Below are 17,933 nucleotides of genomic sequence, written 5' to 3' on the forward strand. Positions count from 1 at the left end.
ATGAAATGTCAAATCCCGAACATTTTAAAGGGAATCTGATTTAAAGATCAAGGGGGAGTAACTTTAAAGATGGCAAGAGACTCAAAAGGAATGCGACTAGTGATGATTACAAAAGATTATTCCTGTGCTAAAATGCCTGAGAGTTTTTAAATGAGAAGATCAATGTTTCAAAAGGTTACCAACAAAATTTTCTTATCAAAAAAAAAGTTTGTGATTTGTTGCCTGAAGATTCTTTGAAGATCACATCTTGTACATTGTTTCTGAAGATCATTATTGTTTCTGATCTACATTGTCAAAAGAGAAGATCATTGATGTTCTACATTTGAGGGGGAGAATGTTAGAAGATCTTTCTCAACAAACGATTGTCTGAAGATTTCAAGTTGAAGAATTCTTTTGAAGAAGACATAATGTGCTTAAAGTTTCAAAGTTCAAACAGGACTCAAAGCGCGAAACTTCTTTCAAGTCTGAATACAAAGGGGGAGAATGTTAGGACTGAATGTCAGTGTAATATTGTATTCATATTGAAAGTTTATTTTGTCTATAATTGTATAAAATCATCGTGTTTGACTTTGTGTGTATAGTTTGACTTTGACTAGGCTCTTATGTTTGACCCTATAAATAGGGTGTTTCTTGCAATCTTTGAGAAGAGCTCATTTGTAAAAATTCATTTTACGTATTGCGAAGTTTGACTATATTTGAAGTGTTGACTATTTCTCTCTTCTCCATCTCATATTGTTTTTAAAACAATTATCAGATCTGCCATTGTTAATTGAAGTTTACAGGAAGATTGATTGATTATGGACACACACTACGCCCTCCTCATATACAATGAAATTCATGCGGCAGTCATCAAGAAGAACAAACTTGTGGCCGCAAGAAAGCCACTCTCGTCTGTGCTCTTCCCGCGTTTCCTTGCCTTATTCATAAGGGACGCGATGAACAGGCACGATCTGCCAAGCGAAGAACCGTTCACCCTGCAATACCTTATGAACGGCCATCGACCAACCATCTCTAAGGATGGTTACCCCACAGAAAGGCCCCTCTAAAGGGCAATGCTCAGCGTCATCCCAGAGACGTCTGAAAGCCGTAGGAAATATGAACGCTCTATGCTAGCACAAGAACCGAAGGCAGCTACCCCGGAACAAATAGAGCCTTGCCCAGATACAAGCGATGGAGCGCATGAGTCGTCTTCATCGGATGACGAAGATGATGATGATGACACTCCTCCAGTATCCCCCGGCACCATAAACACTTCTATCCCATCCACCTCCCAAAGGGAAACCACATCTACTATCCCTGGCGATCTAGGCCAAAGGGTATTGAACTAGGACGGTCCAGTCCGATCCCAACCCAAACTAGCCATCCAGAGGCCACTTTTCAGGCCTCTGGAGATGATTTAGCCGAGGAGCCACATCATCCATCACCTCTGTCCCAACAGGGGGTGATGAAGAAATAAGAGCTACATCGCCTCATAGCTCACGACTACCCACACAAACAGAAGCATGTGTTGCTTCTGACTTTGAAACTCCCATCGATCGTTCAGAGCGATCTCCTGTTCCTCCACCACCCCTTTTGATACTTGATCTAGCGAATGGGACACACATCTACTTCTCTTACTCGGACTCTGAATCCGAGGAGGAAGTTGATTTCGAAACATCAAGAGATAGTTCCTTACTAGAGGGCTATCGAGGACATGATGGAAGTCCTTCACTGCCGACCTTCGCACAAGGAAATGCAGAAGGCGCCTCTGGAACTGAGGCACAACCTACAACATCCGTTGCTGTAGGGGTTACCCCCATAGCTGAGTTGGTCATGAAAGCTGAGTTCCAGGCCTTCGCTGACTCCACTCAGCGATCCTTGGATGACCTTAAACTCAGCTTGACAAGGATTGTCGAATCCACTCCATCGATCGACCTTACACCCATTCGACAATCCCTTGCTTCCCTCGAGGCACAAAAACCACCCGCCTCCAGATGCTCCAGCAAACAGTCACCCAACAACACAACACTACATCCACCTTCTCCACCGTTTGCAACCAAACCATCATGAATACCCTCGCAACCCTCACGGCCCAGGCAACTGCGACAGATGAAGCCATTGCCTCCATCACCTCCCAACTAAACACCATAAACACCACCCTCACCACACTCCCAACCACCATAATCACCCAACTCCCAGAAACAGCCCCCCACTACCCCCCCTTTGCAGCTCCATCATTCGATGAAGCCTTTACCTCTTTTGTTGTAGAGGTGAGGAATATGATATCCTCCATCACCATCCCACCACCTACATCTACCTCAACTTCCATCCCTCCCTCCGCCTCAACATCCATCACCACCCCCAATAGATCTTGCCACCAGAGCCGATATGAGGGCTCTCTTAAAGGCACTTATCTCCTCGTTCAACAAGATAAGTGCAAAGTTCGCACATAGGGCTACAAAACCGGCCAAGGCTTTCTCCAAGAACCTTGAAGAACAACAATCTCGCACCAACTCCCTCCTTTGCTCGATGGAGGAGAGTCGAAGAAAAAAGGCCCTGAGGGAGTATCCTGCGTCCTTAAGGTAAGCAAGAAAAGAAGGAGAGCCTACTGCTCTTCAAGCCGCCCCCTAAGAGACAGAGGCATGAGGATCCTGACCAAGATGATCATGGTCTAGGTCCTCATGAGGGGGAAAACATGTCTCAACAATCGATGGAAACCGTTGCACCACCACCACCACCAACTCAAAGCCACCCAACCTCAACCTCCCAAAGAACCCAAGCTAGGGAACCAGAGGCTCAGCCCTCTGAAGATGTACATAATGTATATGTTCCTATAGCTAGCACCCAAGAGCTATTACCCAAAACCAATGAGTTCTCACCAATCGAGGTGAGTTCTTCATTCGATGAAAACCTACCTACCCCTCATCCAGAAATAAACCAACCCTTTACTTCATCACCAACACCTCCTCATATAGAATCCTCCATCGCCATACCCACTCAACCAGAACCCATCATAACCCAACCCAACTTACCTCAACAACCACCAACCCAACCAGAGCCCATTGAACTACAAATACCTCAACAAGAGCCAACCCAACCTGAACCCTCACAACCAGAAGCCATACCATCACATCAACCCATAACCCATACATAACCCACAACCCAAACACAATCCATCACCCAACATCAACCACCCATCACCCAACATTAACCATCCATCACCCAACCATCACAGGTGCTAGCGAACATTCCTTCCTCATCAAGGCATCTTCCTCAAGGCATAGTCGATGAAATTATTGCCAACTTCGAGTCACTAAGGAGACGTCCAGGGATGCCACCAAGAGAACCAGTAATGATGGAGAATATCCATCAGTACCTTTACCATGATCGCGATGAAAATTTGGTCCTCAATCCTCCCATGTTATCCCCAGAGTCAATGGATCTCTTGCGCCACAGGTTCGTAAGACAGACGACCTTCCCGCATCAAGTCGTCTTCTCGAACGATGGAATCAAGACGGTTATTGACATCAAAATGAGAACCTTCACTAATCGAGAAATCAAATACATCGAGTACACCGTGGAGCGAGCATATGGGATGGTCTGCATTTTCAATGATAATGACATGATCAATCTCAACCTATGGGACTTGATTGACTTATATGGACACACTGCTCAGCGACAGGATCAAGGGATCATATTTGGGATAGCAAATCGAGCGATAGTAGAAGCGATGGAGACCTTGGTAAAGTTCAGAGCAAAGAGCAACTTTCAAATCGCTCTTGAACTTGACATTCAAAGACTCTCCTGTACTCCTCCAGACGAAGACTTCCCAGGCCTACAGGAGAAGAGATATGCCTCAGTCTTGACTCAACCAGAACTTGGATTGGTGTTCAAGAATGAGTTTGGTATGAATAAATTCTTTAGACTGATTGAGGCCTTCAAGTATTCAACCTCAACACTTGAATGGTTTCAGAATGTCATCAGAGAAAGATTGGGCAGACCTCACATGTCGATTAGAGAAGGTCAACAACTCATTCATGAGATCTCCACAGTCATTCGTTTTAGAGGACTGATGATGTATTTCTGGAAGATATCTCAAGGAGACCATGAATGAAGTATTTTATGTAATTTCATTTTCATTCCATCACTTGTGTAAGAATTCATCCAACACCTAGTCCAATGAATTTTTTTGGCAAAGGATGTTTTTCTTTTAGTTTAGCCTCTGTCTTATACTTATCTTTTGAATGTTCATAGATTAGCCAATGTTTGTCTTTTCATTACTTAGGGGGAGATTGTTAGACCCCATAACTCATATTTATAAAAGTAATGAAAAACAACAAGTGTTAAAGACCAGAAGGCCGATGGAAGACTTTCAGGTAAAAATGCTAAGTGTCCAATACAACCAGAAGGCCGATGAACGACCAGAGATGCGATGAACTGCGCATCTTCATAACCCCTCTGGTTACCAACACTTGGAGTCTTCCACGACAGTTCAACCAGAGGCACCCGATGAAGAAGACATCAAGACATGGTTGAACAACGCCCCATAGAAGACAGTTGGAGATGACTAATCGACAGCTGAATTCTCCAAACATTTACTTTGCTTTATTTACTTTCCATGTCTAGATAAGCTTTCCTTTCCATAAGAGATTTGCTAAATATCTTCTATAGATAACACTCTCCTTAATTAGCTTTCAAGTATAAATAGGCATTAACTCTTTTGTAATCGGTTACGCTTCTCACATAATCATTTGAATAAAGTGAATCTTTCGGCACTCAAAGTATATTCCTAAATATTCATATTTGTTCTTGGGTGTTCATCATTTTATTCTTCCACACGACATACTTAGGTTATTCATAACTCAAATATTAGTGTTATTGAGAGATCTGGGATCAACACTCGAACTTTTGAAGAAAAAAAAGTTATTTGCTAAATTGTCCAAATATGAGTTCTAGTCAAGAGAAGTACAGTTTTTGGGCCACGTTATTTATGAGGCAGGGTTAAAAGTAGATCCTGCAAAGATTGAACCAATTGAAAGATGGGAAGTACCGAGAACTCCTACCGAGATCCCTATTTTCTTGGGGTTAGCAGGCTATTATCGGAAATTTATTCAAGACTTTTTAAGAATTGTTGCATCTCTAACCAAGTTAACCAAGAAGAATGTCAATGTTAGTCCCGTTAGGGTCTACAAGATGTGTATAACATTTTGTGGGGGGGGGGAATACAAACACTGTAAACTTTTCAAATATAAAATGTATATTGATAAAGAAGGATCAATACAGATTTTACAAGATTGTTTGTGGAAATATAAGATAAAGATGACCTATCTAAACAATCTAAGTTACACACTAATTCGCAGCAAAGAGAAATGATTTGTTGTTTAAGACTTAGAAGAAAGTAAGTTCTTTCTGGGTAAGAACTAATTAGAATACTTAAAAGGGATTCTAACTTGCTTTTGAAGATACGCGTAATGTGTTCTTTAGATGTGTGTTCTTTCACGTATGAATGTAAGCTCAGGTTCAAGATATCTCTGCATGGAGATAGAACACATTTATTTATACCCATTGCATTAAATGCACATTTAATGCAATGCAATAGGGTTTGAACATGCGTCAAGCCTTTAGAGAAGCACTTTTCCTTTGCTACAGTGAATAGTACCAAAGTCTATTCATGAGTAGACATCCTTTCATGGAGTTGGTGGGTAGTAGAGTCAACTAATCGGCTCCGTACCGTACTATGCTCTAGAAAGGGTATGGGTTTATCCTTTGTGTGTGGAAGGACAAGACAAAAGCAATTATGCTCAACAAGCTTCTTCTGATCGTTGAATGCTGGAATAACCTAAAGGTCTCTTCAGCATTCATTGAGGCTTAGGCACTCTTCACACATGTGTAGACTACGTTGTAATCACTGAATGCCGTTTTAGATCACGAACTCGCCAATCTCTAATCTTCAGCTTCAGTCTTGGACTTTCGTTGAAGGTTCTTTGGTGTGAGTTTTGTCTTCTTGAAGTATCATTGTCGTTGATGGATTTACATTACATGTTCTCAGCGATCACTGAACAGACTCAGTGATGATCGCTGGAACTGAAGAACAGATACATAAATACTTCGTATAAGGTAAAAAGGATTATCATCAAATCACTGAGAGAGGATCAACAATCTCCCTCTATTTGATGATAACAAAGCAACATAAAGAAAGTTGTCTTATCAAATAACAGTAAGGAAAAGTTACATATAAAGTACATGTCCCTTTTAACTGTTTTGGGATTTTTTTCGGTGAGTCACTTTTTACTTAGAAAATTTTCTTAAGTTACAAATTTAAGAAAATTAAAAGGGAAACTCAAACTGAAAGCATGTTCACTGACTTATAGATTGTCAGTGAAAGTAAGAGTAATACTGGAACTCATAGACTTGTGTCCCTGTTACTCTTTTCAATGATGCACAAAAATACTTATATTAATTTCAAAAGGAAATATTACAAGCCTTCGGTACATTTCTAATAAGATTAATCATTGGAAGTAGACATAGAATATAGTTTATATAGTGAAAGAACAAAGTACAAAAGAAATAAGTAATCTAAGTTGTTCAGATTAATGTAGACGTCATAATTCCTTTCTGATCCCGATGTCCATCATTTCACCATATATGTCATCGTTCAGCCAATATCGGATATATGCAAGATGTTCCATTGGGCAGAGATGCAACTCAGACATTCTTTGGAAGCTGACTTCGCAATCATAGTCAAGGAAAATAAATCCTAACTTAGGCTTCATATGCACAATGTTGGGTATATAGGGACCCTTTGCTGCCAATGATAGGTTCAACATAGATATGTCTGGCTTCTTCGAACCTTCAGGACTTCATCTAAGGAGAACTTTGTTTCATGTTCATTCCTCAGGGATGGTCCATCATTAGGGCTTGAAGGCCTTTTTCTTCTTCCAACTTTCTTCAGCATAGGCCTTTCAGGGACTGCGACATACCTGGATACCTTCTTGATCAGCTCGCTAATGATGTCTTTGATAATCGGCTTATGTCTGGACTTGAGCACTGAATGGCTTGTTGGATCTCCAGCAATTCTCTATAGCCGTATTCACGAAGGTAGGAAGGATACTCAGTCACGACCTCGAGATTATCCCTGGTGATGAGCATGGAGAGCAGCATCCCACCGTCTTTCATTCGTCCGCTGATGTTGACGCTCTTGATCGGGTGAGGCTTGATCCTCTTGTTGATACTAGCTTCACTCCAGCACTTGTCGCGTTCGGCCAGCTTCAGGTTCTTTTCACATTCAACCTCTACAATAGACATAAGCTTAGCCTGGGCATGGACAACGTTCACCATCTTTTTGGATTTTCTCTTGGGAAGAATTTTTGCAGCTAGAGACTTGGCCAGCTTTAAGCTGTCCTCAGTCTGCTTCTTTTGGATAGCAAGTTCTTCCTCAGCTCTTAGGGCCTTGAGTCTTTCAGCTTTCGTCAGGAAGTCAAACTCACCATAACTAGAGGTATGAAGATTAATTTTTACACTAGTTTGGTCAAGTGACTCTTTGGGCTGAGTCATCTGCTGATCGGTAGGAGTGCTGGGGGTTTGGTTCTCAGGGACCCATTCCTCCAGCCAACTGCAGGTAGTTGAGGGAATAGCAAGTTGGTATAGGGAAGTGACGATTACTTGGCTTGAGTACTCTTCATATAAGGGTTCAAGAGATTGAATAATACCTTGAGGTTCCCTTCTTCAGCGACGCCTTTGCCTTTCGCCTTAGGGCCTAGTTCGCTTCTGGTGCGGCCTCTTCTCCCCTTTGCTCCCCCTGGGATGCGGAATCCCTGAGGGCAACTCCTTTAGTGGCAGTGGGGGGATGCTGGTACTGGATGATGAAGTCTTCTTCGTCGTCATCATCATCGTCATCATCCAAGCCGCTTACGGAGTTAGGGAGGTCAGAAGAATCACCTTCCTCATCATCATTGTCTTCATCTTCATCTTCCACATCACCAGCAATAGGTGCAGAGGTGATGGGAAGGCCATCGTTACGAGCTTCAGCTTGAATGGCATCAACTTCCTCAACTATAGGAGCTTCACTGGAGGTTGGGATATCACAGAAAACCTCACCATCAGCTTTAGCTCTGGGATCTTCAGTTTCAGCTTCATGGGTTGCTGAAGCAACAGGTTCAGTAGGAGCAGCAAAATATGGTCCAGCATCAGACCTTTTCTTCCCCTATCTGGTGATGGCTTGAGAGTATAAGCTAGAGAGTTCGTCAACACTCTGTATCTGGAGAACCATAATCTCCTCTAGCCTTGTTAGAGCACTGGATAGGCTGTTCGTCGCTTCACGTGCTTCATTAAGTTGAGTGCGGTCATCAGCAGTAAAGGAGGGAGCACTGGTGCTAGTTGACGAAGAGCAACTAGGACTTGTTCTAGTAACACCTCCTGCTGAAGATATTGGGCCTATGCGTCATCGGCCTTGCTCGTGAGAGCAACGATGGCCTCAACATTTGCTCTAACAGCCTCTTGGAGAGAGGAGAGCTGGCTCTTCACGTCTTGGACTTAAGTCCTGATGGCTAAGAGGTCTGCAGCAACTTCGTCCCTGAAAGACATGTCTTTATCGACTTCTTCCATTTTGATAAAGACAGTCTCTACAGTTGGGAGGAGTAGCTTCACATCCATTACCATATCGTACTTCTTTTCGTTCTTGGCCTGGGCCTCAGATGGACCTAAGAGGTCCTCAGTGTTATCTGAAGGATTAACGCTGGTTTGCTCCATGGTGCACTCATGAGGATAAGCACCAGTATGTTGAGGATCTTCGAGATGAGCTACCTTAGGTCCAGTGTTGAGTGTCTCATCATCAGGGAGGACTTATACAAATGACTCACCGTACATGTTGAGACCAACAAAGGAGGGGAGGAAAAGATGGCTAAGACTGAAAGTGAGTGTTTAGGCGGTGGCGGCGCTGATATTCACACCTTCAATGATTTGGGACACTAAGGCGGTTGGGAGAGATGCCACTGATATGACAGTGATATCAGGAATCACTGAAGAACTTGGATGGCTAACTGAAATTGCCTTGGGGGTAAGGCCATTTTCAATAGCTGGGACCTTTTGAGAGGTCACAGCCAAAGATATGGTAGTCCCCTTTTTGGCCTTCTTGGTCCTTGAAGGAGAACTAAGAGTTGGTTGAGATGGGCGTTTAGAAGAAATGGTTGTGGTGGCTGGGTTAGACTTGGGAGAATTCTCTTGTCTTAACCATCGAATAAGGAGAAGGGGGAAATGAAGAGTATTGCACCATAGAAGATAGTGCAACATCTCCATCCCTGAGCTTGTGATCCAAAATCTTGGATCCAAGCCAGTAGACAGGAAGGTTACCATCCTTGGAGTACTTGTAGCCAAAGATCTTGGCGAAGACCATGGACAAGAACCTGGTGTAGGGCAACACTTTCTCTCTCTGACGCTTGTTCACCTTAAGTGCCAGGTCGTCGAAGATGACAGCAACAAAGTTGATTGGATGGTGTTGGATCCCTGAGATACCAAAGGTGAGGGCGACTCTGGAAGCTTGATCCTAGCCACCAGTCTTTCCACCCATGCTCTGGATGAAATACGAGAATAGGAACTGCCATACCGCTAACATGCGGTTCTTCTCGATCTTGGAAAGGAATTTGAGGGGCTCACTGGAGTTCTTCTTCATTGGCCATTGGTATCCAATATCATCGAGGCAGGCGATGATATCAATAGTAGAGGGTTCGCTGGTGAAGGGACCCTTTGGGAATCGAAGAGCGTGCCTTAGAGTGGTCACGCCAAAGCTAATAGTCATCCTGTTGAATGTGAAGAAGATTTTCTCCACCTGATGACCATTCTTGTCTTCCTCTTGCACCACCTCAGTAGTCATCCAGAACTGCTGAAGGGCCTCCCCTAACCATGATAGGTTCATGGTTGAGAGCGTTAGCGATTGGGGACATACGTAGGAAGGCAACAGCATCCTCGTAGATTGTTTTGTTTGTGGGGATGTCCAACAAGGCAATGTGGTTGTTGGCCTTGAAGGAGATGTCTTCCACGGTAAAGTTCACGTTCTTAGAAGCCATTTTCTGTTTTTGGTTAAGAAATAAGAGAAGAAAAATGGTTTATATATTAGTAGTCAAAGATTGATTGTGATCTTTTTAAGTTTTAGAACAACAAAACTTCTTTTGAAAAATCCACAAATGATATATTAGGGTTTTTCAAGTAGAATAGAGTTTTTGAAACCAGATTATAACAATGAATAAGAATGTGTTATTAATCTGTCTGTTTGTGTTTTAAGAGAACAAGGTTCTTAGAATCTCAAAATTAGTTTCATTTAGAAGGAGTAGAACAGTTCAATAATGTAAAGAAGGTTATCGACCTTAGAGTTCTTTTGAAGAAGGTCAAAGGATTTAAGTGTTCTTGAGAGTTCTTGCTTGCAAAGTCTTTTTAGCAGAGGTTCGTCAAAGATTTTTGTAAGAGTAAAGAAAATTTGAGGCAAGAGATCTCATATTTATAGGTAGGAGGAAAGAGAAAAGAAATAGAACAGAGAAAAATACGACGGTTGAGGAAATGCCATGATGAGAAATATGGCACGTTCTCATCCATGATTGGATGGAAGTTAAAGCAGGTCGCGTATGTCAGACCTTTTTGCGTGTCTCAAAGCGTTTCGTATTGGTAACAAGAATATCGTCATTAAGACAGATCATTAACTATTTCTTTTAAAACGTAAAGGTTTTAAGAAATTTCAAAAGTCACATTCAATGATAGAACAATCACTGAATAAAAAACCTTTTAAAACATTTGGTCACTGAAGAAGAAAAACTTCAGTGATGGTTTTGTTTTAAGAAATGAAAATAACTTGGAAGAATATATTTTCATAAAAAAGCTTCAGTGTCATTGATAAGAGAATCACTGAAACTGACATTTAAAAACATTTGAATCACTGAAGGTAGAAAGGTTCAGTGATCATTTTGATTTTAAGAAAAGACAAGTATAAAGGATATATACTTACTTATAAATCTTCAGCGATAGAAAGAATCATGGAAACAAACTTTTAAAACATTTTGATCACAGAAGAAGAAAAACTTCAGTGATAGTTTTAAGTTTTAGAAAAGAATAAGTATACATACCTTAGAGAGAGCAGATACATTTACTCAAGAAACCCTGGAGATTGTTCAACATAAACTTCCTCTTGAAGTTTTCCATCAAGGAAAGCGCTCTTTACATCCATTTGAAAGACTTTGAAGTCTCTATGGGCAGCAAAGGCTAGAAAGAGTCAAATTGCTTCGAGTCTAGCCATTGGTGCGAAGGTTTCATCATAATTGATCCATTCTTCTTGTCTATAACCCTGAGCAACAAGTCAAGCCTTGTTACAGGTTACCACAGCTTCTTCACTTTACTTGTTGCGATAAACTTCATACCAAGGCCATAGGATGGACCATTGCTGACCTGAAAGGGATAAGTCCCACCATTTGTCAACACAAAATTATTTTGGAAAACAAAGGTTTCACCTCCGTTGGGCCTCAAAGAAGGCTCAATCCTGTCATGAAGGAGGTTGTTAAAAAGGAAATTTTAAAATGGATTGACGTTGGCATAATTTATCCTATTGCTAATAGTACATGTGTCAGTCTTGTGCAATGTGTACCCAAAAAGGGAGGAGTCACTATTGTACCAAATGAGAACAATGAACTTATACCTACTAGAACAGTAACTGGTTGGAGGATATGTATGGACTATAGAAGGCTTAATAAAGCCACTCATAAAGACCATTTTCCATTACCCTTCATAGACCAAATGTTAGATAGACTAGCAGGAAAAGAGTTTTATTGTTTCTTAGATGGCTACTCCGATTACAATCAGATTACCATAGCATCGGATGATCAGGAAAAGACTATTTTCACATGTCCATATGGAACTTTTGCTTTTAGAAGAATGCCTTTTGAACTTTGTAATGCCTCTGCCACTTTCCAAAGGTGTATGATGTCTATTTTCTCAGATATGTTAGAACACTCCATGGAAATTTTCATGGATGATTTTTCAGTATATGGGACATCATATGACCTATGTTTGCAAAACCTTGAAAAAAGTCTTAAAAGATGTGAAGAAACAGATTTGGTTTTGAATTGGGAAAAGTGTCACTTTATGGTAAAAGAAGGCATAGTGTTAGGGCATTTAATTTCCAAAAGAGGCATTGAAGTTGATAAAGCAAAGTTATAGGTAATTAAAAAATTTCCTGAACCAACAACTGCAAAATGGATCAGAAGTTTCTAGGACATGCAGGTTTTTATAAGAGGTTCATTAAAGATTTTTCAAAAATATCAAAACCTCTTTGTTTATTATTACAGCATGACCATGTTTTCAATTTTAATGAAGATTGTATAAATGCTTTCAACATTTTAAAAGAGGCATTGGTCACTGCTCCTGTGGTAATAACACCTGATTGGTCCAAACCCTTTGAAATAATGAGTGATGCTAGTGACTGGGCAGTTGGGGAAGTGTTAGGTCAAAAGAGAAAAAAGATTTTTCATCCTGTTTATTATGCAAAAAAAACTCTTAATGATGCTCAAATCAATTACACCACTACTGAAAAGGAATTATTAGCTGTGGTCTTTGCTTTTGAAAAATTCAGATCATACTTGATGGGAACCAAAGTGATTGTTCATACTTATCGTGCTGCCACCAAATACCTTATTTCTAAAAAAGATGCAAAACCAAGGTTAATAAGGTGGGTCTTGCTTTTGCAAGAATTTGATTTGGAAATCATTGATAGAAAAGGGGTGGATAATCAACTGGCTGACTATCTGTCAAGATTGGAAAAACAAAACAAACCAGTGCAAAGTAGTGACATCTGTGAAATATTTCCAAATGAAAGAATTTTGGTTCTTAATCATACTACAGTGCCTTGGTTTGCTGATCTTGTTAATTACTTAGCTTGTGGGATTATTCCCAAGGAATTTGATAAGTATCAAAGAAAGAAGCTCATCTATAATTCAAAGAAATATTTATGGGATGACCCTTTCTTGTTTAAAATTTGTGCAGATCAGGTAATTAGAAGATGCATCCCAAAAGAAGAAGTACCATCAGTTCTACAGCACTGCCATGCAGGATCTTGCGGAGGACATTTTGGAGAAATTAGGACAGCATCCAAGGTTTTACAATCAGGATTCTACTAGCCTACTTTGCACAATGATGCTCAAAACTTTGTAAAAAGTTGCAATGAGTGTCATAGGAGTGGAAATATCTCTAGAAGAAATGAAATGTCTTTAAACGGAATTCTATAAATAGAATTATTTGATGTTTGGGGTATAGACTTTATGGGACTTTTTCCTCTATCCAGTAATTGTGCCTACATATTGGTAGCTGTGGACTATGTGTCCAAATGGGTGGAAGCCATGGCTTGCCATTCCATTGATGCTAAAATAGTTGTTAAGTTTTTACAAAAGCACATATTCACTAGATTTGGTATACCTCGTGCCTTAACTAGTGATGAAGGCACTCACTTCATAAACAACATGTTAGAAGAAGTTCTTGATAAGTATGACATCAAGCATAGGGTAGCAACTTCCTACCATCCTTAGACCAACGGATTAGCTGAATTATCAAATAGGGAGATAAAAGGGATTTTGGCCAAAGTAGTCAAACCACATAGAAAGGATTGGGCCTCTAAGTTAGATGATGCGTTATGGGCCTATCAGACTGCTTACAAAACCCCTATTGGTATGTCTCCCTATAAATTGGTCTTTGGAAAAGCTTGTCATTTACTTGTGGAATTAGAGCACAAAGCCTATTGGGCCATTAAGGAACTTACATGAGTTTAGATGAGGCCGGATGAAAAAGGACTTTGCAACTTTGTGAATTGGAAGAGCATAGGAATTTTTCAAATGAAAATGCTAAGCTATACAAAGAAAATACCAAAAAATGGCATGATAAAAAGATTCTTCCAAAAGAATTCACAGAAGGCCAAAAAGTCCAATTGTTCAATTCAAGGTTAAAGTTATTTCTTGGAAAGCTGAATTCCCGATGGACCGGACCTTTTGTTGTTGCCAAAGTATACCTCTACGGAATAATTGACCTAATAGATCTGGAGAGGGGTACTACTTTCAAAGTGAATGGGTAAAGGGTAAAACCTTTCTTTGATTCAATGGTTTTTACGCAACCTATTATGTTATTTTTACATTTTCATTTTTAAATTTTTCAGGTAGAGCTTTTATTTTTATTTTTATTTTTCTTCATTTTCTAGACTAATTATCTATTTCTTTCCTTATATATATATATATATATATATATATTTAGTTAGTTAGGTTTTATATTTAAAATTTGGGTTTTGTTGTAATCTTTGGGCTGGAATTGAATTCAAAGCAAAAGGCCCAGTTTGTTATTGTTGATTAACCAGGTCGGCTAAAGGAAAGCTTAGCCCTTTTGCTTTTCTTGTTAGCAGGCCGTGAATGAAGAAGCCCAAAAGAGAAGGCCGCGAAGATGAAGCCCAGGTACAAAGCCTGTTTGGTACGACCTATCAACATCCCGCGCTTTCGTACCAGGCAACGACCGGAGATTGTCTCTTCACCTTCAAACTCTCAAATCACCATAACCGTACTCTCTTCCATGAACGAAGCAACCATCAGCCATATCTCATCAAATAACCATTCTCGAGAAGGAAAAGACTTCATCAAATAACGATTTCTGACTACTCCCCATCATACCTGGATAACTGTCATTCATCTTGGAAAGATTTGAAATTTTCGAAACCAAAACCTTGGGGACGAAGTTTAGAGGCTTTAAAACCCCCTAACCACTGTTCATGCACCAGTCAGGTTTATTCCTAGCCATTGTTCACCACCATTTCTCCTTGCTACCAAAAATCACAACCATTCCCCTGTTCTCTTTGTATGGCCATCCTTAAGTCTCGGCCAAGGAGAAGAGAAGGAGATTCTGATTCCATGCCCTCTGTGAATAGCAATGATCACTCCAGTGAGAGTGAAGAAGAGCCCATTGATGCCATTCCCTTGAGGCAGGTTCCATTTGCCAAATCAAAACCTCAACCATCCACTCAAACTCAAACCCAAGCTAAAGCAATTGTGAAGACTGAACCACAACCCCCTCCACAATACTAAGCTACCATGAGAATAACCAGAAGCAGAGCAAAAGGGTTGACCAATTTCAAGCCCATTAAGTTGAAGAAGGGCATTGTGATCAACCTATCTAATGATAGTGATTCACCTCCAGAGAGACATGCTGCTCAAAGAAGTGCAAGCAGACCAACACAAGAGGATTCAACCTCTTTAAATACTTTGGCAGAGGAAGCTACACAAATGATCACTCCAGGCATACCTCCAAGCATCACATAAAGGCTTCAATCAGGTTTGAAAATCACTAGACCTTTGACTATGGATCTGTTGTCTAGTATTCCTGCATATCCTCAAGCCAGTGTGGGCTTTATGTTGAGAAAATCTATGGATGAGGTCATTGCTGCCTCTAATGAGGTATTAGGCCTAAGGTCAGCAACTTGTGCCCCTGGTATTGCCATGATCCAAACTCAGCCTTTTATGGCTGCCCAAGCACCTAAAAGGGGAAATTCATCCCTTAAGCATTCTGTTAGTGCTGCTTTGGCAGCCATGGATAGGATGATTAGGGAGGAACCAGAGTGTGATCCATCCCCTGCCCAACCACCTGTTACCACCACTCATGCACCCACCATCACTAGAGATGTACCTATTGAACTAAACTTCATAGGATCACCACATTTCACCTCTATTCCTGTTACATCCTCTACTATAGAACCTACCATATTTCACCATCCAACCACTACCCAAATAGTTTCTAGACCACCCCCTGTTGAAATAGTTACTACCAGCCCCATACCCTCACCAATTCAACCCACAATCACACCATCTACACCTACTGAACCTGTTATCCCTTTACCACCTACTATTTCCATCCAAGAATTAGACTTTGTCTTAGGTCTATCACCCACTAATCCTAGCCTTACACCCTTTGAACACAATGAAAACCCCTCTCATCTACAAAATACCCCTGTCATTCAAACACCACCACCCTCACCCCACTTCACTCAACCATACATTCCTAGTCCAAACCAACCCCCTAGCCCTATACACTTTGGGACCCATGACTACTATGAGGGTGCACATTTTGTTCACCATAGTCCTGAGCATAACAGCCCACATGTTGAGCAAGAAAAGAAGGAGATTGATACTGGAGCAAGTCTAAAGAAGAAAGTGGCAAGGAAGAGGAAAATGGGCAGAATTGAAACAAGTTCAAAGAGAAGAAAAGAGGAAAATGATGAATCAGAGGCTGAGGAAAAGGCAACAGGAAGAAGAAAGAGGCCAGGGCAACAATTTGAGGATGGGCCAGGTATATTTTTTAAACCCAAGCATTTGTTTAGTACACCCTTAGCAAGAAAAACATACTTGCAATTTTCTAAGAAAGTAGGGGTAGTACAAAAGGGTTTTTCACAATAATTATTGTTGGCCAATCCTTCCATCAAGGCCACAATAGATTCTTTGGGTTGGGAGATTCTATGTGACACACCTAACCAATACAACCTTAGTTGGGTTAGGGAATTTTACACTAAGGTAGCTGTCACTGATGGGGTAGACTTGAGAGTAAGAAATACCCATGTTTCCTATTCACACAATGCCATAAATGACCTACTAGAGCTCATACCACCTTCATACTCTAACCTAGATAGGTTGACAGCTGGGTGCACTGATGAGGAATTTGATGTGATTTTAGCTAGGATAGCCAAGGAGGGGGCTGTTTGGAGTTTCAAGGGTAGGGCTAGGCTTCTAAAAACCCAATATTTGAAGCCTGAAGCCAATTTATGGTTTTATTTCATGAGGCACACCATTCATCCTACTAGCCATGACACCAACTTATGCTTAGAAAGAGTATTGATCCTCTATTGTATCTTAGAGGCTAGGCCATTTGATGTTGGGAGGATGATATGCTCCAACATTAAAGCATGTGTAGAAAGGACAAATGGCAAGTTGCTCTACCCTTTCTTGATTCATAAACTCACGCAAAAGGCCCAAGTCCTAGCCTTGCCCAAAGATGTGATGTCTATGAAGAAGACCTCCATAGATAAAAAGAATTTGGATAGACTGATGAGGGTAAATGCCAAGGTATAGCCAGAAGCAGCCACTTCTTCCATGGCAACCCTAAAGGCTGAATTATTGAAGGCAATGGAGGATCATGCCAACACATTGAAAAGGAAAATAGTGAAGAAGCACCACAAGCTGATGAAGAGGGTGGATGACTTGAAGAAGGAGGTAGAGATTTTGAAGAAAGACCACAAGCTGCTTCCAAACATGGCAAGTCACAAAGTGCAATAAAGCTCCCACCACCACCAAAGTCCATCTTGCTGCAGCATTCAGACTCTCCTACTCAGTCTGAGTAGGACAAGTTCTACCTTCTCATTTCTTTGTATATGTTTTGTTATGCATAGGCCTTTGTTAGAAGTTCATTTCTATTTTGTTGTTTTGCTATTTTGGCATGCTTTTAGTTGCTATTTAGAGTGGATAGTTTGTAGGTTCTGTTGAAGTTTGCTGTTTTACAGGTCAAGTGCATGCTTTTGTGTTTGCAACCTACTATTTCCTCTGTTTTAACAAATAGCATCTAGTGTTGCATTTTCTTTTGATGTTTGAATGTGCTCTTCTTGATTTGATGTTTTCAAGTAGTAGTTTATTCTAGTTTTTGCTGTTTGACTCATCTCAGGCATGTCATAAGGAACAATCTTCAGCCTTAAGCTTACCTGTATGGTGACTTTGTTTTCCTTTCTATTTGCTGTTTTAAACTACTTCATATAGTAGCTTTCTGTTTCACTGTTTCAGAGTCTAGTGCATGTGTTTGTTGTTTAAAATCCATGATGTTTCCTCTATTTTGACAATAATATCTGATAAGTCCAGATTTCATACGAATCTTGAAGTAATCTTCATCAAATCTCAAGAACAAATATGAAT

General features: G+C 40.7%; 1 protein-coding gene across 1 annotated transcript; it reads right to left on the minus strand.

Moving 5' to 3' along the window:
- Positions 1-7,735: 7,735 nt before the first annotated feature.
- LOC112504881 (nucleolin-like) lies at positions 7,736-9,330 on the minus strand. The gene is made up of 4 exons (XM_025108836.1): positions 8,928-9,330; positions 8,635-8,819; positions 7,999-8,182; positions 7,736-7,947 (listed from the first exon to the last, which is right to left on the minus strand). The coding sequence occupies exons 1-4, from the start codon at positions 9,328-9,330 to the stop codon at positions 7,736-7,738; spliced, it is 984 nt and encodes a 327-aa protein (XP_024964604.1).
- Between the last annotated feature and the right edge of the window lie 8,603 nt (positions 9,331-17,933).

The sequence above is a fragment of the Cynara cardunculus genome, unplaced genomic scaffold (assembly GCF_001531365.2).
Source record: "Cynara cardunculus var. scolymus isolate 2C unplaced genomic scaffold, CcrdV1 Un_Scaffold_7214, whole genome shotgun sequence".
NCBI classification, from domain to species: domain Eukaryota; kingdom Viridiplantae; phylum Streptophyta; class Magnoliopsida; order Asterales; family Asteraceae; genus Cynara; species Cynara cardunculus.

Coding starts and splice junctions, on each gene's coding strand:
- LOC112504881 (XM_025108836.1), bottom strand. CDS start 9,330: ATGGTAACCTTCCTGTCTACTGGCTTGGATCCAAGATTTTGGATCACA. Junction 8,820..8,927: donor AGTGTCCCAAATCATTGAAG/GTGTGAATATCA, acceptor CATTTGTATAAG/TCCTCCCTGATGATGAGACA. Junction 7,948..7,998: donor TGCCATTCAAGCTGAAGCTC/GTAACGATGGCC, acceptor GTGATGTGGAAG/ATGAAGATGAAGACAATGAT.